The sequence below is a fragment of the Clinocottus analis genome, unplaced genomic scaffold, assembly GCF_023055335.1.
Source record: "Clinocottus analis isolate CAN_PGR_092001 unplaced genomic scaffold, fCliAna1.0.p SCAF_4, whole genome shotgun sequence".
In the NCBI taxonomy this organism is placed as follows: Eukaryota; Metazoa; Chordata; class Actinopteri; order Perciformes; family Cottidae; genus Clinocottus; species Clinocottus analis.
The window spans coordinates 4,528,813-4,547,618 of record NW_027176153.1 but is presented as its reverse complement, the minus strand read 5'-3'; the positions used below and the strand labels follow the sequence as shown (position 1 = coordinate 4,547,618).

General features: G+C 43.4%; 1 protein-coding gene across 3 annotated transcripts; it reads left to right on the top strand.

The window, feature by feature from the left end:
• Window positions 1-2,695: 2,695 nt before the first annotated feature.
• ccnq (cyclin Q) lies at window positions 2,696-6,957 on the top strand. Of its 3 annotated transcripts, none has more exons than XM_068598102.1 (6): window positions 2,696-2,836; window positions 2,903-3,102; window positions 4,023-4,206; window positions 5,191-5,323; window positions 5,780-5,998; window positions 6,560-6,957. In XM_068598102.1, the coding sequence occupies exons 2-6, from the start codon at window positions 2,970-2,972 to the stop codon at window positions 6,647-6,649; spliced, it is 759 nt and encodes a 252-aa protein (XP_068454203.1). In that variant the 5' UTR covers window positions 2,696-2,836; window positions 2,903-2,969; the 3' UTR covers window positions 6,650-6,957. The 3 variants fall into 3 exon arrangements, with proteins under 3 accessions (XP_068454203.1, XP_068454202.1, XP_068454201.1); XM_068598101.1 differs by having other exon boundaries at window positions 2,897-3,102; XM_068598100.1 differs by having other exon boundaries at window positions 2,696-2,866; window positions 2,897-3,102.
• The last annotated feature ends 11,849 nt before the right edge of the window (window positions 6,958-18,806 follow it).

The following is an 18,806-nucleotide window of genomic DNA, read 5'->3' as shown; positions in this document are numbered from 1 at the left end:
TTATTAGTGATTTCCGAACCGTTTTATCAAACAAAACACAATTTACTTTATTGATTTCACATTGATTGCTTTTGAGATTCATAAAGGAGCATCAGAAGTACGGATGGCATTCCTGTTTCATGCACTATTGTAAACGCATAATGTATCAGGATGACAGTTGAGAACACACTCATCCTAGAGGTGGTTATTTGTTTTGTCCATTGTTGAGTTGTGGAGGACAATATAACTGAAAGTCATGTGGTTTTACAAACATTTAAGGTGTGCCGCAAGCGGTGCACGTGCAGTGAGATACCAGGAGCCTCGCTCTGCCGGGACTTTGGTCAGGCATCCACTTTGATTGTAAACTACAATTGTATTACACACGGGAAATGGGTACAGTCCCTGACGGTCAAAGGCAGGACACACTTAAACTTACTTCAACAGAAAAATGAAACCGTTTACCTTATTAACTCGTTGTAGAACAAACTTTCTTCAAAATGGACAAACAAAATGAAACTCACCAAACGTGTTGGTGAGTGTTTCTAATGTACCGACAACTGTGCCGGCAGCTCTGGGTGGTCGAAAGAAATACTTAATTCACAGAATAAGATGTCAAAATATAACGGCTCCACGCGCTGTTTGTCACCATAAAAGAGGTGGAAGCCACTGGATACAGGCAACAGGGTAAAAGCTTTCATGCCTTGTTGACCATTCATGACTTGTGAGCAACAATCAGACATGCTAAAATAACTGAGATGGCAGATATTTGTAGGAAAGTTCCCGGCTTTGTTCCTCTTGGTGTCTGTTGGCTGACAGGCAGCAGCGGCCTGCTGTTCATCCCCATTGGTCTGAAAGGAAAGATAAAGAGCAGAAGGTAAGGTGAGAGAAGGATGTTTTTTGCCATTGTAAAATCATAGAAGAAATCAGTGGTGGGCCGTGGGTTTGAGACCTCTGCCTTCAATGAGTGCTGTATAGTTCACATCAAGGGCGGACTGGGCGGAAAAAGTGTCCCTGGAGTTACTTACAGACCACACAGTCTTTGACTGCGCCGTGTATTGAGTGTGTTGAACACACTCAATACACGTCAAAAGTCAAAGACTGCGCGTTCATACAGCCCACCGGCTCCACCACGCGGCTCCAGCACGAGCCCACGGGGCGAGGAGACCGACCCACAAAGCCACTTTACGGAGAGTCTCGCTGAGCAGCGCACAATTACGCAGCGCATACAACCTCGCCTTGGCCACAGTTGTGCGTCCTGACCAGTCCACTTGACCAGCCCACCGGGGATTTCCCAGCATCAACAAAACAACACGTAGTTATAATTCGGGCTGGGCAAAGTTGAAAAAAAAAATAACTGATTAATCGTAGGATTTTTCTGGGATTAATTGCATTATGAGCTGAATTCAATAATGAAGTAAAAACTAGTGTATTGCACGCTTTTAATTTAAAGTAATGTTATCACAACAATATAACAGGAGCAAGAGTAAGTTAAGATACATACATGTTGTGGCTCAAACTTTACCCAAGTGATCTCAGAGCTACGAGGTGGGCGAACGGGAGAACATGTTCGGACGTGTGTTCTTGCACTATTCGAGCACTGTCTTTCTGTACATTTATTCCGTGACTCATCTGTGACACCATCCACAATTTCCAATACACTTGAATTAACCACGGTCAAAAACTATTTCGCTTCCCATCCACACACCTGATCCCATTAGCAGACACTTACCGACATGCACTTTTGGAAGTTAGTGTGCCACCCTGGAACTACGGTCCGGGACCGGACCAGCAATTGATGAACTGTTTTCCAGTTTAGTTTTTCTTACTCAGTGAGAAAAGTCTAGTCTGTGTTGGCTTGAACAAGTGCACTGAAGTCTGGAGATGGAAATGTCACGGACAGCTTAGATTATTAAAAAAACATAATGATAGCAAGTGTGAGTTCTGTGGGGTAGAAGAAACAGTGGAATATGTGTTATGGTCTGTCAGATATACGAGCCAGAGAGAGAGATTTTAAAAAAATGGAAAAGAGAGATGAGAGAGGGAAGTTGTTGAGAGTTGATAAATGTATGGATGCATGTAATTACAATTGTTCAAGGGGAGGCGCTGTTGCGCCTCATATGGCATGAAGTCACGTGACACCACTACCTTATAAGGGAGATGTTCGCTCTCTTCTTCTCTCTCGGTCTTACCTGACTCTCACGGAAGAGCAGCGTGTCCTAAAATAAACAATGCCGTGCATTAATGGCTGAAGAGACAAACGCCTGAACGTCCGTTCATTCCTAAGAATTAAGATTCCGCTGTGCAGGTAGGCAGAAGGTACACGCCTACCTGTCAACAGAAGTATAATGAACTTTCTACAAAAAACACTTTAGTGATAAATGTTGGGGAAGTTATCTGGAATATTTAGAGGCTACAAGGTCAATGAATGAGTAGAGTCTTTTTATTATTTTAATTTAAATTCATGTTTGTTTGTCTTTGTTTGTAGTAGAGAGGTACTTTCTTTAATCCACACTCCAGATTAGTGGGTGGCGGTAATGCACCCGAAAGTTGTTTGCCAACCGCCATAAAAAGCAAGAGAAGAAGATGAAGAATTTTAATGTTGGTGGTTTTGTTATTCCCTATTTTATTTACAGGAGTTTTTTCTTGATAGGGTTAAGCGCTCGACGTCCTGATCCACACTCCATACCAGTTGGTGGCGGTAATGCACCAAATAGTTGTTTGCCAACCGCCAATAAACACTGAAGAAGAAGAAGAGATCAAAGCGAGTTCACATGTCGGGCAGTCTCCGGGATTTCTGAGTTAGAAGTTCTGCCAAACGCCGCCGCTACTGGGGGCCATTGACGTGGAGCCTCTGGACCTGGAGCCTCTGGACCTGGAGCCTCTGGACCTGGAGCCTCTGGACCTGGAGCCTCTGGACCTGGACCTGGAGCCGCGCTCTGTTACTCGGTACTACACAACAAGGACCCCGTCCTGCTGATGGTCCACGAGCCATGGAGGGTCCGTCCTCTCGCTCACTCGCCACCCGAGACGGGCTGGCGGCCAGGAGAGTCTCCGGCGGGGAGGCCGAGTCCGACCGGGACATAAAGACCCACTTCCGCGTGTGCCGCTTCATAATGGAAACAGGTACCAGTTAACCGGTACTGACGGTTTATCTACTACGTCCACAACAGTCTGGTGAGCCCACATCCGCCGAGTGAGCCTCAAATGCAATTCTGAATGCACCTCTATTCCAGGTGTTACGGTACGGGGCGGTACGCGCCGCAGAGAAGCCGAGCTCAAAAGCTCAACTGAAATGATGATATTCATATTCAAACGGCATGTCCATAAACTTGCAAAGTAAAAGTACAACGCAGTCTTGTTCAGACTGATCCATGCTATGTCCAGTTGTATGGCCTTGATATTTTACTGTACAGTTTTGGAGAAAATTGAATTCAAAGTCAGTTTACATGTTATAATGATATTCATAATGTCACAATTTCCAATATTCAAACTGCTATAAAAACAGATCCTTAAAATTGGCTTTACTACACGGCTTTACTACACGTTCAAGGAGCTGCTTTTATAGCTGTTTAATATTGTGAAATTATGAATATCATGTCATTGAAGCTGACTTTAAAGTCACTTTTCTACAAAACTGTACAGTAAAATCTCAAAGCCATACACATGTGCATAGCAGAGGTCCCCCTGAACAAGTTTAATTTTACTTACCAAATTTAAGGATCTGTTTTTGTAGCTGTTTGGATATTGGGAAATTAAGTTTGAATGCTTCTTGTGCTATCTAAGCCACCGTAGACCACCATACCGTAACACCGGGAATAGTCGGTCATTTATTTTCATGCGTGCAGCTCAATTGGCGGATGAGGGCTCACTTGACCGCAGTGTATCGACGGGGGGGGTCTCGTGCACATTCAGCTGCTGCAGGTTGTGGATGGAGAAAGATCAAGATCATTCTAAGCACTTTAGAAATTCACACTGAGAAAGCCCATAATGTATGTATGTTTAGTAAGTCTGTATGAGTGCCTCTTACGCGTTGCTCTGTCCAGGAGTGAAGCTGGGCATGCGCTCTGTGCCCGTGGCCACAGCCTGCGTGTTGTACCACCGCTTCTTTCAGCGGGTCAGCGCGCATGCGTATGAGCCCTACCTGGTGGCCATGAGCTGCGTGTACCTGGCTGGCAAAGTGGAGGAGCAGCACACCAGGACCCGTGACATCATCAACGTAAGCCACAGGTAAGAAGAGTCAGACTAGGGCCCAATCTCGGTTTAGGGGTGTCCCATTGTCAACGTTCAAATCAGTGAATTAAAATATAAAACAAATACACAATTGTGCACAATATTTTTTTATGTAGTCACGTGATGTTGCAGCAAAGTGCCGTCCCATTCATATTTACACCATTTGATAATCTCTCTCTGGTGTTGTCCTGCAGCTTCAGCCCTCATTCTTTTATTTTACTTCAGTTACAGAAGCATTAATGCAAGAGTTAAACTGGACGAGCTCTTCAGTCTGACTCATGTTTCTGATTATCATCTTTTGAATCAACTACGTCGTTACATTACAATAAAACACTATCAAGTTGTGTGGTGTTTCATAAACTGTTGTCTGCATATTCTTATGATCAGATTATAAGATGCATATCAACCATAACAACATGAAGGGATACAAGACCTTAGTGGGATAACATATTCAATTCATTATGTTTGAAACTGAACAGTAACAGTTTAGTAGCTTTGTACTCTGTGAAAAATCCCTTGGTTTCACTTTCAAATTCCTTCTTTCATTTCTATTCCAACCTTGTTAATGAAGTAAAACCATGAACCGGGTTGTTTATCCTCTGCATGTGGAAGTTACGTGAGAGCTAAAGGTTCCATCTGCACTTCATTCAAACCATTGTCATCACATAGAAAGGACTAATTATATGTATGTGGTTATGAATTATTTGATTATGAGAGATTTCTCGTCCACTTCCTAACTTGTTCTGGAGCTTTTAGCCATATCGGAGCGTCTTCATCATTAGAAAGCTTCTGAATGTTAGCAGGAACATGACCTTGCTTTTGTCGTCTTTAAGTGGAATATCTTTTAGTTTTGAAACGTGTCCCGTTGGACTCTGGGGACTTGTGATGGACAAAGTGTGATGAATGATTAATAATTGCTAAATAATGAAAAGAATGCTTGACACCGTAGAAATGTAGACGTGTCCTCCGTTCCTCCCTCAGGTACTTCAACAGTGGCAGCGCTCCTCTCGACTGTGACACGGACTTCTGGGAGGCAAGGGACAGTGTGGTGCAGTGCGAGCTGCTCATCCTGCGACAGCTCAACTTCCAAGTTTCCTTTGAGCACCCTCACAAGGTGTGTGTGTGTGTGTGTGTGTTGCGTCGTGTCTTGCATTCAGTGGTTTAGGTGTTGTAAGTCAGCCTGGTGCTGATGTTTCTGACCTGTGACACTCAATGTGTGCATAATGTACAGTGATGTACAGGGCATGTACGCGCAGTGGGTTGAAATAAATATTAAACATGTGATTATTTTCCTCAGTAAATTTATTGATATTTTCACTCAAGTGGTCAGACATGCCGAGAGAAACCAAATGAAATGACATGGGGAAAAAGGTGTTGAACACGCATACTTACGTTTTATTTAATACTTTGTACAAACGCTGTGGCCGGCGTCCTTCAACCAGAGGATCGGCGGTTCGATCCCCGGCTCCACTGGTCCATGTGCCTCCCCTAGAGGGCATGTGTTGTAAGTGGCTTTGGATCCAGGCGTCAGCTAAATGAAATGTGTATATTTTCTTGTGTTTCTCTCCAGTATTTACTCCACTACCTGTTGTCCGTGAAGTCACTCGTGAACCGCCACGCTTGGTCCCGGACCCCCGTTGCAGAGACTTCCTGGGCGTTGCTTAGAGACTGTTACCATGGCGCCATGTGCATCCGCCACATACCACAACACATCGCCATAGCGGCGTTGCACCTGGCTCTGAACAGCTACGGAGTGGAGCTGCCTGTCGGGGAGAAGGAGTGGTGGCAGGTCTGTCCGTCTCATCATGGATGTCCAATAGGTCACAAGATAACTACACATTATTATAAGCTGTAAAGAATATAGAACCTCAACAAAGCTGCCAAGAGGACCAGTACTCCCAGCAGGCTGCAGGACACCAGAGAGCTCGCAGCTCTCTGGTTTGGGTTAGCCACCAAAACTATGTGATTGATTTAGGAGAATATCTATATATATCTATATATAGATATCTATCTATCTATCTATCTATCTATCTATCTATCTATCTATCTATCTATCTATCTATCTATCTATCTATCTATCTATCTATCTATATACATACCATATTTATATAAAATAGAGTAGGTTAAAATAGCTACTTTTTATTCAATAAGTTAGAGAAGATTAAATTATCCTTTCTTATTCCCATTTGGGAAATAATGCTCTGCATTTAACCCATCCTACGTGATTAAGGACACACACACACACACGCGCACGGCCAGCTGTGGATATCATCAAATCAGTCATCAAAGCGACACAATCTGAGAGGTGTGAACAACGTGTGTAACTAAAGCCTGTGTTTTGTGTGCGTAGGTGCTGTGTGTGGGCGTAACTAAAGCACACATCGATGCTGTGGTCTCTGACCTTCTTCAACTCTACGACATGGAGGCCAAGTGTATCTGAGGGACGTGCACACTGGACACCAGGAGAGTGATCAGAATGAGTAGGCGCGCCTGCATGTCGAGGGTTCGGTTGTGTGCGTTGGCACACTCTGGATTTCCCCAGTTAGCCTGTGACATAAAGCACTACTGCTTCCTGCCACCGGGGGGGGGACGTTCTTCCAGCTCCCAGCAGCCTGACTGGCTCTGGAGGATATCATCAGCACCAGGTTTCTTAAATGCACCCCGGCACCAGAAATCTCTTCAAATGTCATACAATGACACATAACATTTTTTCCTTCCCATTTGAACTGTATGGAATTGATTGGAAAGATATCTTCCAATCAATTCTCTCTCTCTCTATTGATTCGATATTGATATTGAATCAATAGTTGCAACTAATCCGTGAAAATGCCTGGGAATCACAAGTGGCATTTGGTAATGTCAGACCAGTTGATCTCAAACACTGGGTCGAGACTACAAGTGACGAGCAGAATTTCTTCCCTTGTCTTTCATGTAATGTTTCTAGTTGCAGTACAGCACCACATGAGGGAGCCTGGATGTTCCTCCAGTTCTGCTAACTGTCTTTTACTTCTAACGTGGAGTCTGATATCAAAAACTTAAGTGCATTCTGTTTGTTGAAGAAATGTGTATGAAACATGTTTTCAGTAACGCATGCGGAAGCAGTTGTGATTATCAAATGTATGTCTCTTAATGTCTGGTTTACATATTCAAGATAATACTAGGTGATGAGGTTTATTCCTGCACAAATACGAAACTTCTCTAGGCATTGCATATTATGATATAAACAAAGTCACATGTGAATGCAATCATTTGTACAATGAACTTAAGTCATGAGACATTTACATGAATTTGTAAAGAATATGTGGTCACAAATCTTCAGATTTTCTTGTCAATAAATGCCATAAAAACTGAAACCAACAATGAATTGACAATAATAGTTTATCCGTCACTGGTTTATGTAGAAATGTGTGTATCTGCATCGTTTGTTCTTTTTATGTCTGCTTGTAAAATACATTACTACTCGTTTGTATGAATAAGCTTTATTATTATCAACCACTCTGTTTTTATATCAAACATGAGACTAATAGTCAACAATCCAGCATTAAGTATTACAACTACATAAAAAAACATGTTTTCTACAACACGTGTTACAGATCACGTTTGGATTTTATATTAGGGCTGGGCAAAGTTAAAAAAAATGTAATTGATTATCACATGATTTTTCTGTTATCTGCGATTAATCGCATTCTGCGTAAAATTCAATAATGAATGAAAAACTAGTGTATTGCACGCTTTTATTTTAAAGGAATGTTGGCAGAACAAAATAACAGGCACTCTCGCATCTGTGAGGTACCAGAAGAAACATTTGTCTTTTATCATGGAACAACATGAACAGTCTGTTCAATTTTTTAATTTTTGTTGCATATTTTTTGTCTGCCATAAGCCAAATGTATCTGCTTTCCTATTTTCAGATAAAGTGTTTTCATTTTAAAGGAGAGAAACACTGTTGAAGCGGATGTCGCATGGTTTGCCGTTTAACGGCTGGAGTTATGGTCTTTACGGTCAATTTTTGAAGGAGAAAAAACAGTATCAGCACTCTCCTGAAGAGGCACAAGTTCTTACGTTGGTTTTGGAATAAATAAAGCACATTTAAAATCGTCAGTCAAAGTGTAAGACCATTTCTCGGAGTACACTTCAAACTGTAACTCTGAGATAACGTTACACGATGTCCAGTTGTCTCAGTGAGAGAACAGCTGATGCTCCTTGTAAACGTAGTGTGCTCCGATTTATACAACGTGTGTCCTGACAACAGTCCGTCTTAAGACTGGCTCAAATGCGGCGTTAATGGTGGCGAATATAAGTACGCTAGTTGCTGCATCAATGTTGTGTAATGCTAAGTGTCTAAGTGACGCTAAAAAAACATGTGAAGGCATGGTAAAATCATTGTCGGTGTTAATGAATTGTTGTGTTAACGCACTTGCAACGCGTTAACGTGCTCATACATAAAATATGCACTGCAAAATATGTTAGATATCGATACTGATATGGATAGTTTAATGTCTTGGGAATGAAATGATTCCACATCATTTGGTTGAAATAAAAGTTTCAGCCTACGGAGGGCTTGATCTCATAGACACCTTGAAAATCAATGTGACAAGCTAGTCCAATTTGTCAAAATTCAATTTCTGAAACTCAAAATGCCTCTCAGTATCTTGAGTGGCCTCTACTACGGGAGCAACTTGGGGTTAAGTGTCTGCCCCAAGGACACGTAGACTAGCGAAGCCAGGGATCAAACTGCCGATCGTCTGATTAAAGGACGACCCTCCTCACAGTGGCGCCGCTAAACAGTATCACACATGACCACTGACCATCTAACACCTGTCACAGCAATTCTTGATTTGTGTCGATCTGTGGGAAAAGGTATGCCTGTCTCAAGTGTGTGTGTGTGTGTGTGTGTGTGTGTGTGTGTGTAAAATGTGTGGAAATGGCGAAAATCCAAACATGCTGATGGCCTGCTCACCTATTGCTCTCTTCTCTCCTCCTTCTCTGCCTCTGTCTCTGCAGACAAAAGACTGTTCTACCAATTCATAATTGAAACCCCTTTTCTAACCTAAAAAAACTCTTTATCTTCTCCAACCTCCTTGACCTACCCGTCTCCCTCCTCCCTCCACTCTTCTACCGAGCCACTTTGTTGACTACTTTACAAAAAAGATAGACAACATACGCTCCTCATTTACTAATCCATCTTCTATAACTTCCCCTCCATTAACTTCATCTTCTTCCCCTCTGCTTTTCTCTTTCACCCCGCTGCCTCCCATTCAGGTTCTTACCTTGGTAACCTGGAAACCTCTGCCCAACCACCTGGCCCCTTGACCCCATCCCATCTCACATCCTCCAGTCTATTGCTCCTGACCTACTCCCTTTTCTCACCCATCTTATCAACACCTCCCTCTCAGCTGGCTGTTTCCCAAACTTTCTGAAGGAGGTAAGAGTTAACCCTCTGCTGAAGAAACCAACTCTCAGCCCATCGGAAGTTAACAACTACAGACCTGTCTCTCTCATATCCTCTCTCTCTCTCCAAAACTCTGGAGCGAGCTATCTTTAACCAAGTCTCCTCCTTTCTCCACCAGAACAACCTTCTGGACCATCACCAGTCTGGATTCAAGGCAGGCCACTCAATTGAGACTGCCCTCCTTGCTGTCTCTGAGCAGCTCCACACTACTAGAGCAGCCTCGCTCATCCGTCCTGATCCTCCTAAACCTTTCTGCTGTCTTTGACACCGTGAACCACCAGATCCTTATGTCCTCCTTCCAGAGCCTTCGTATTACAGGCACTGTGCTTGCCCTCTTCTCATCCTACCTCAACAGTACCTACCGGGTAGCTTGAAGAGGATTTGTGTCTGAACCTTGTCTTCTCACTAATGGGGTCCCTCAAGGCTCCGTCCTGGGTCCTCTCCTCTTCTCTCTGTACACCAACTCTCTTGGCTCTGTCATTCGCTTGCGTGGCTTTTCCTACCATAGCAATGCTGATGACAACCAACTTATCCTCTCGTTTCCCCAATCTGTTAGCGTGTATAATTATTGGAAGCCTTGTGTTGCCTCCAGAAAAGTCAGTTTGACAACGTTTCTCGTCCTCATAATTTATTTTCTCAATCACAGCAAAAGTAACAAGTTGCAAAGACAGGGAGTCGCCCGCATCTGCTTCAAAACATTGGTACTGGCATACCGTGCTACGAAAAGATCGGGTCTGATATAGGTCCAGGACATGCAAACCTACACCCCAGTTTGTTCACTTCGCTCAGCTTCAGCCAATCTGCTTGTAGCTCTGTCACTGCGAGCTAAACACTCAACTAAGTTACGACTGTTTGCTGTCCTGGCTCCTCAATGGTAAAATGAGCTCCACATTGACATCAGGGCAGCAGAAAGTGTCTACATCTTCCATCGCAAACTAAAAACACATCTTTTTTGACTACACCTTGAATGAGGAAGGTAGTGCAGTAGTAGCACTTTAGGAACACTTAAATGTCTCTTACTGATAGCACTTTGTAGTTTGACTTGATGAAAGAATGTGTACTTTCCTGATTCTTGTTCTAAGTTTGTTCTCATGGTTGAATACACTTATTGTAAGTCGCTTTGGATAAAAGCGTTGGCTCAATGAATTGTAATGTAAAGTGTTGCAGTGGTGTATAAAGTACCAAAACGCCATACCATAGTAAAAGTAAAGATACCTTACTGAAAAATGACAGTAAAAGTGAAAGACACCTTTTTAAAATACTACTTGAGTAAAAGTCTTAAAGTATCTGATATTTTCTGTACTTAAAATTTTTTTTTAAGTTTTATTTTGAAAAAGAAAAAAAAGTCGGGAAAATGGATAATTTTGAAAAAAGACCGGATACATCCGTCTGTGCGTCTGAGTCTCTCACAAGGTCATGAAATACGTGGCCTCTTAAGACGTGTCATGTGATACGTGACCTCGTGAGAAAAGGTAGCGAGCCCATGAGCAATAGCATACCCACAAGCTAGCGAAAATGAGTGAAAAAAAACAAACGTATGGATCCGCGACCCATTTGTCAACAAACCCGGTGAATCGAGCCTGTCCGTACAGGAAGAAGATCAGCTGTGGCGGTGTTCTGGATCAAAATAAAGTCAGAATATCCCGAGATCGCCAAAAAAACACTGAAAACCTGGATTCCATTTCTAACGTCATATCTTTGTGAAGCAGGGTTTTCTGCAATGACGGCGACCAAAACTAAATCACAGAACAGACTGGACATAAAACACACACTTCGGGTTTCGTTGTCTCCCATCATTTCGCGATGGGACCGGCTTGTTGCATATAAACAAGCTCAGAGCTCCAACTAATTTGACTTAATAGATACTGTAATCTTGTTATTTAAATGCTTTGGTAATATTGTCTTTTTTACATTCATGCCAATAAAGCTTGTTGAATTGAAATTGGTGACTTGTATTTGTATGCACTTTATATTAGTTTTTTATGTCGGTCGTATCATTTTATGACGTCGTATTTATTACGTCATGTTTATCGCCCTCACTGAAGGCCGGTCCGTGAAAATATTGTCTGATATGAAACCGGGCCGTGGCTAAAAAAAGGTTGGCGACCACTGGTTTAGAGGATGTAAAGTTAAAGCATACTATTAAGATCCTCCAAACCTGCTTGATGGAGTCTGTGTTCTACCAGTCCCCAATGTTGGTCTCCTGATTCAGTTTTCTAAAGATAGATTTTAAATTGTAGCGAGTAACAAAGGTTTTAGGTGAAACGTATCAAGTAAAAGTACCAGTTTTCTTTGGAAAATGTGATGAAGTAAAAGTAAAAGTCAACAGAAAAATAAATAGCAGAGTACAGACATCCAAAAAAAAAACACTTAAGTATAGTGACAAAGTATTTCTACTTTGTTACTGTACACCACTGTGTGTGTTTTGTGTTACACAGCCTGCCTCTCTTCATGGGACAAGAGTCATTAAGTGCATCCCGATAGCATGACTCTCTCCCTGACACGTTCTCTCTCTTCTCAGCTGTCACTTTCCTCTAACTCTACTTTTTCCCCGTCCCTCATGTAGCTGCTGGGGAAAAATATGCCTGTCTTTCTCTTCATTTGCTCTGTTCCTGTCATCTTCTCGCCACCTTTCTCTCTCTCTATCTCCAACTCGTTTGCCCATTGCCTCCCTTCTCACCCTCGACCAAACTCCTTATCTTTCTTCCACTCCTTTTTCTCTCACCTTCTGTCCTCTTCACTGTCTCCTATATCTTTTGCCTCTCTCTCCTCCCCCACTGTCTCCCTAATGTTGTATTAATAATGGAGAGGGTGCATGTTCAGCCAGACTTCATGAATTAACCATCAAATGGGGAGGAGTACTGAGGAAAGGACTCAGGAGGAGTAGGGAAAACCAAGTGGAGGGGAGGACGGGTGAGGAGAAAAAGGAGGCGCACAGGGAACATGGCAAGGGATGGATGGGAGCTTATCTTTGCATCACACTTCAACACTCTCCAGCCTGCTCTGATCGCCTCTCCTCTCCGGCGTGCGCCTCTGATCTGCTTACACATCACTTCAGCCTTTACTCTGGGCTTGAGGGGAAGTCAGAAGGTCACACACACGACCGGCTGTGTGTGTGTACGTCTCTGTGTGTTTATGTCAAAATGACAGTTTGGGATGATAATATTATATCAGGCCTGCAGTCTAGGAGCTGAGTGCACGTGGACTGATAAAAGCTCTTGAGCCCCAGACCTCTTAGACATCAACCAAGCGCTTCTAAACACTAAATGCCGAATACATAGACAGTAGATATAAGAAGACAAGTTTCTATGTGTATGTGTAGTGGCAGGCCAGGAGGGCCTTCTAAGCCCTAAGCCTTCTAATATATATATATATATATATATATATATATATATATATATATATATATATATATATATAAAGTTATAGCTTTTTTTAATAATGTAATTATTTTTCACAAACACGCTACATGCACAGCTGCCTTCATCTGTTCCTCTGCTCCTTCAGGTGCTTCTCCTCGTGACCTCTCCCTGCGCTAAGGTGCACTGCTCTGCTGCACAGTCATGTCTGCACTGTGCAGGATGTCATTGTCTCGGTTTTGTTGGATAGATTTTGACAACATGCATTGTTGTTGACGCGACGAGTTGTGCTCTCTCCTTGCTGTGCTGGCCTTCGCCGGGCGCATTTCCTAGGCTGAGATGTGTCGCGACCGGCTCTAGGCCGGCTTGGAAAGCCTCCGGCCGAAGGTGTCACGCCAGCTCCGGCAAAACCAATGACATTCCCATCAGCCTCAGCTGTCCTTTGTGTTCAGTGCTAATGAGCAACATTGAACATGCTAACTTGCTAAACTAACAAGTTGAATGTGGTAAACACCAGACCTGCCACACCACTATACCGTTAGCACGTTAGCATTAAGCTTCTCTCTCCCTTCTGTTATAACAGTTGCTGTCTGAGCGTTTTAGTTATTAACCATGTAGATTTGGGTTATGTTACTTGTTTTATTGAGATGAGTCTTTCAGTTATACATGTTATGAGGTTATAACTGTTTCTGTTTGACTGGGTGCTCATGTTTCTGTTGGATTGAGTTAACTTATCTAAATGAACATTTTTACTTTGAATGCTGTCTGTAAGCTACCAGTCAAGGAAGAAAAGTCGAGTTGTGGGTGATATTAAGGTGTGTGTGTGTGTGTGTGTGTGTGTGTGTGTGTGTTTGTGTGTGAGTAGCTGTGTATAGTTGTGTGTGTGTGTGTGTTTGTGGGAAAGCAGTTTCAGTTTGTGTTAGTCTGGTTTTAAATGTCAGTTAAAGCAATTTACGCAGGCATAAGCGCATCATGTTTGTGACTTGGACACTACTCCGGCACAGCTCCCATTCGTAGAAAATTCCACCTCTTTCCAGATGAGGGTTTTGAAAGGAGAATGAAGCCTTTCCTGTGTATATTTGTGGAACTGATTAAACACATTAGTACACATCCACAAAGAGAGCGTGATTTTTCTTTATACGTGCCTCTGGGAGATAGTGTGGAACAGTTAAAGATAAGAGGAGAGCAAGATAAAATCAGCAACAAAGCTTTTTATCAAGATGTGTGTGTGTGTGTGTGTGTGTGTGTGTGTGTGTGTGTGTGTGTGTGTGTGTGTGTGTGTGTGTGTGTGTGTGTGTGTGTATGTGTTTGTGTACGCGTGTGTATGTGTGTGTGTGTGTGCTGCATGGACCCACAAGTCTGTGGTCCATCTCCCTGCAGTGTAAAGGATATCTATTAATACGTTCATCTGATTCATCTATAAATACATTGCTCCTCTTTCTCCTCACACTGGCTCACTGCAAACAAGCTTTGACAGTAGCCAGTTGGGTAAAGACATGCATGTGTATGGAGTGGTGTGTGTGTGCTGTATGAAATTAATGTATATGGTTCTTTGTTCTTCAGCATCAAGGTGCGCTAACTTTCAACATGGCGGACCATGCCTTGGGCCTCTGCTTAGTTTGGTCTTACGAAGGAAGAGAAGAGGAGTAAGCGTCTGCTTCCATGGCTTTATTCTCCCAGGCTGATCTGTGGACCTCACACCGGGGATGCTAACCTCCAGTACTCTCTGTGTGGGCTCCACAGCGTCCCCAGATATAGTAAACGTGCACTTTTTGCACTTTGTTCACTTGTCGACCAACATTGTGTCCAATAAGTTAGTTATTATAATTATACTATATATTCTTATTGATCTTCCTAACTGAGTGAAATGACCCTAAAGCACCTCAGTGGCCGCCATGATAATTGCCGGTTGAATTCTCTAAATGCAAAGGAAAGGAACTTCAATGCTTTCTAACTCAGCACCTTCGCTTAGGAAGTACTGGAACTGTCTTTACCAAAGGAAAGGAGATAATGCCGACCTGTTTTTAATACACGCGCAGGTCGGTCTGACAGTAACTGCCGATACACTGTGGAATGTGTACAATTTTATAAATATCTTGGGACAATTATGGACTCCAAACTAAACTTTGAAGCAAATTATGAATCTGTGTGTAAAAAGGGGCACCAGCGTTTGTTTTGTTTAAGGAGACTGTCCTAATTCCACATTGATAAATCCATAATGACCTTATTTTATCGTGCTTTTATTGACTCAATGTTATCTTTTTCTTTGGTGTCACGGTTTGGAAACCTGTCTTTAAAGAACAGAAACTCTCGGCACCAGATTGTGAAATGGTCCAGCAACTGATTGGTGAGTCACAGCTCAGCCCAGAGTCCCTGTACACCAGACAATTACGACTCATAACTGCCTCTATTTTAAAGGACAACTCCCACCCTTTTAAATTTCAGCTTCTCCCCTCGAGACGCAGGTATTTATTACCACGGTGCAGAACAAAGCAGTATAAAAACAGCTTTGAGAGCCTTTTCCTTGAAGGAAAAGTAGTTCAGTCTTATCATGGTTAATTTGCAGGTGGTGTGTGGACATCCACTGAGAGACGTCAGTCAGACAGGCAGAGATTCGTGCTGCTACCTGTGTTTCTCATTTGGGGAAACGAGGGGATCAGTTGGGTGTCATCAGCATAGCTATGGTAGGAAAAGCCATGCGAGCAAATGACAGAGCCGAGAGAGTTGGTGTACAGAGAGAAGAGGAGAGGACCCAGGACGGAGCCTTGAGGGATGCCAGTAGTGAGAAAACAAGGCTCCAATATAGTCCTCTACAAGTTATCCAGAAGGTGCTGTTGTTGAGGTACGATGAGGCGAGCGCAGTGCCTGTGATACCAAGGTCCTGGAGGGAGGAGAAAAGGATCTGGTGGTTCACTGTGTTAAAGGCAACAGAAAGAATTATAGTATAACTGTATTAACAAAACAACCTGGTTTATAGTATTACTTTATTAACATAAATAGCCTGATTCATAGTATTACTTTACTATATATATATATATATATATATATATATATATATATATATATATATATATATATATATATATATATATTCTATTACCGATTGACAATCGAATCGATCGCTGCGTGCAATGCCGTGTGCAATGCATGCTGTTTAAATTTGTGTCCGACTTGTGGTCGATAATACAAAATTGTATTCATATAACACATATCAAAACCATTAGTAATGTATTTCACAGGCAGACATAAAAAGAACAAAGGATGCAGATACACATCTATTTCTACATAAATATATATTTCTAATCACATATGAATCAATCCAAACGTGATCTGTAAACCACAAGTAGCCTAAAGGTCATAACTGACACAAAGTATTTTTGTTCGGTGATTTCCTGTGTATACTTTGAAGGCAGCCTAAAACTGTCTGATTTGACTACAGTTTATTGACTCCATCCCTTGCTGCGGCCGCCAGCTCTTCCTAATGAGCCTGTTAATTTGCACACCGGGAGCTGCGATTTGTTAAAAAAAAGTTAAAAACAAATTCTAAAAAGTTATTATTACTATTTTTTTAATCTAATTTTTCTACCCACACTACTTATTGGGCATCCCTGGGCCAGTTGCTCCCAGTTGGGCTGATTAACTCCGCCTACGAGGGGCCTGCAACACACACAAAAGCCAAGGCACCCGCACACAGCAGGCCCTGCCTAAAACCAGAGGGCCGTCACAGTGTGCAACAGACGGTGAATAAAAGTCAGTGTTGTCATCTTAGCTTGTCATATTGTCATCTTTATTCACAGAGTAGAAGAACATGGATCATTTTGTGACATATGTGTGGCATCACAAGTGGATAGGTAAAGCCCTACATTCCCACTCATGATCAGTGCCCACACCAAAACAAGACCGCCGTGGTCGACTTTTTGTTTTTCAGCTCTCTTGCACTGCCCCACCCTAGCCGGCCCAAGGGACATCCTGTGACACTACAGATGCTAAACATGGACTTCAGACCATATCTATTGTCGCCACACGGCTCTCAGCAAAGGTAAACTGGGTGCTGTGACCACACAAGGGATGTGGCTCTTTGAGGAGCTGCTGTTTGGGAACAGTTGGGAGATTTTAAAACTCTGGCGAGAAACGGGGATCTGAAGAGGATGTGAGTCGGCTCTTCCACAGACAGAAGATCAGTAAGGCTCTGGGCCCAGACGGTGTCCCCCCTCTTGCCTGAAAGTCTGTGCTGACCAACTGGCCCCCATCTTCACGCTGATCTTCAACCGATCACTGGAGCTGTGTGAACTCCCCTCTTGCTTCAGGCGCTCCTTGATCATCCCATCACAGGATTAAATGAAGACAGACCCGTCTCCCTGATGTCTGTGGTCATGAAATCCTTTGAGAGACTGGTGTTGACATATCTGAAGGACCGCACAGGGCCCCTGCTGGACTCCCTGCAGTTTGCCTACCGAGCAAACAGGTCGGGGAGGATGCAATTAATATGCTGCAACACCTTGACTCCCAAGGGACATATGCAAGGGTTCTGTTTGTAGACTTTAGCTCTGCATTTAACACAATCATCCCGGAGGCACTTCACCACAAACTCTCTCAGTTCACTGTACCAGCCACCACATCTCAGTGGGTAACAAACTTCCTGACAGACAGGACACAGCAGATGAAGCTGGGAAAAAAAATCACATCCAGCCAGACCATAAGCAGTGGCGCCCCCCAGGGATTTGTGTTCTCCCCTCTGCTCTTTTCCCTCTACATCAAGGACTGCACCTCTGGGGACCCAACTGTTAAACTCCTGAAGTTCGCAGACGACACAACGGTCATCGGCCTCATAAGGAACGGTGACGAGTCTGCGTACAGACAGGAGGTTGAACAGCTGGTCCTCTGGTATGGTCAGAACCACCTGGAGCTGAACAAGCTCAAGACCATAAAGATGGCATTGGACTTCAGGAGGAGCCCCCCAACACTACCCCCTCTCCCCCACCCACCCACCCTCACCATACACAACAGCACTATTTCTGCAGTGGAGACCTTCAGGTTTCTGGGATCCACAATCACCTGAAGTGGGCCTCCAACATCAACTCCCTCTGCAAAAAGATCCAGCGGAGGCTGTACTTCCTGCACCAGCTTAGGAAATACAACCTGCCTTTGGAGCTGCTGATCCTGTTCTACTCCGCCATCATCCAGTCTGTCCTCTACATCACCGTGTAGTTTGGATCGACCACCAAAACAAGACAGAGCAAGAATGCAATGGATCGTCGGGTCTGCAGAAAGAACTATTGGTTCCAGCCTGCCCTCCATCCTGGACTTGTACACCTCCAGTCAGGAAGCGATCTGGAAAGATCACTGCAGACCCCTCAAACCCTGGACACAAACTGTTCCAACTCCTCCCCTCTGGTAGGAGCTCATAGCACTGTACGCCAAAACCACCTGACAAAGGAACAGCTTCTTTGACCTGGCCATTAAAGCTGATTCTGAAAGCAGCGTATCAGGTCATTGTAAAGGATTTTAACTTGCGTTCTCTGGCGGGGGTGAGGGTGTCAAGATGTACTGAGTTTTTTGTCAGGGGATTCTCTCTGGAAGGCTGTTGTCGGTCCCTGTGCAAACCCCTATAGACAAACGAACAGGAGACTTCAAGTGGAGGATTGTACATGAGGCCATAGCTACAAACAGGTATCTGATGCATCTTTATCCTGGCTCAGGGGACGGCTGTCCTTTCTGCACTGAGACAGAAACCATCCACCATCTGTTTGTTGAGTGCTCCAGACTGGTGACACTCTTCAGCCACC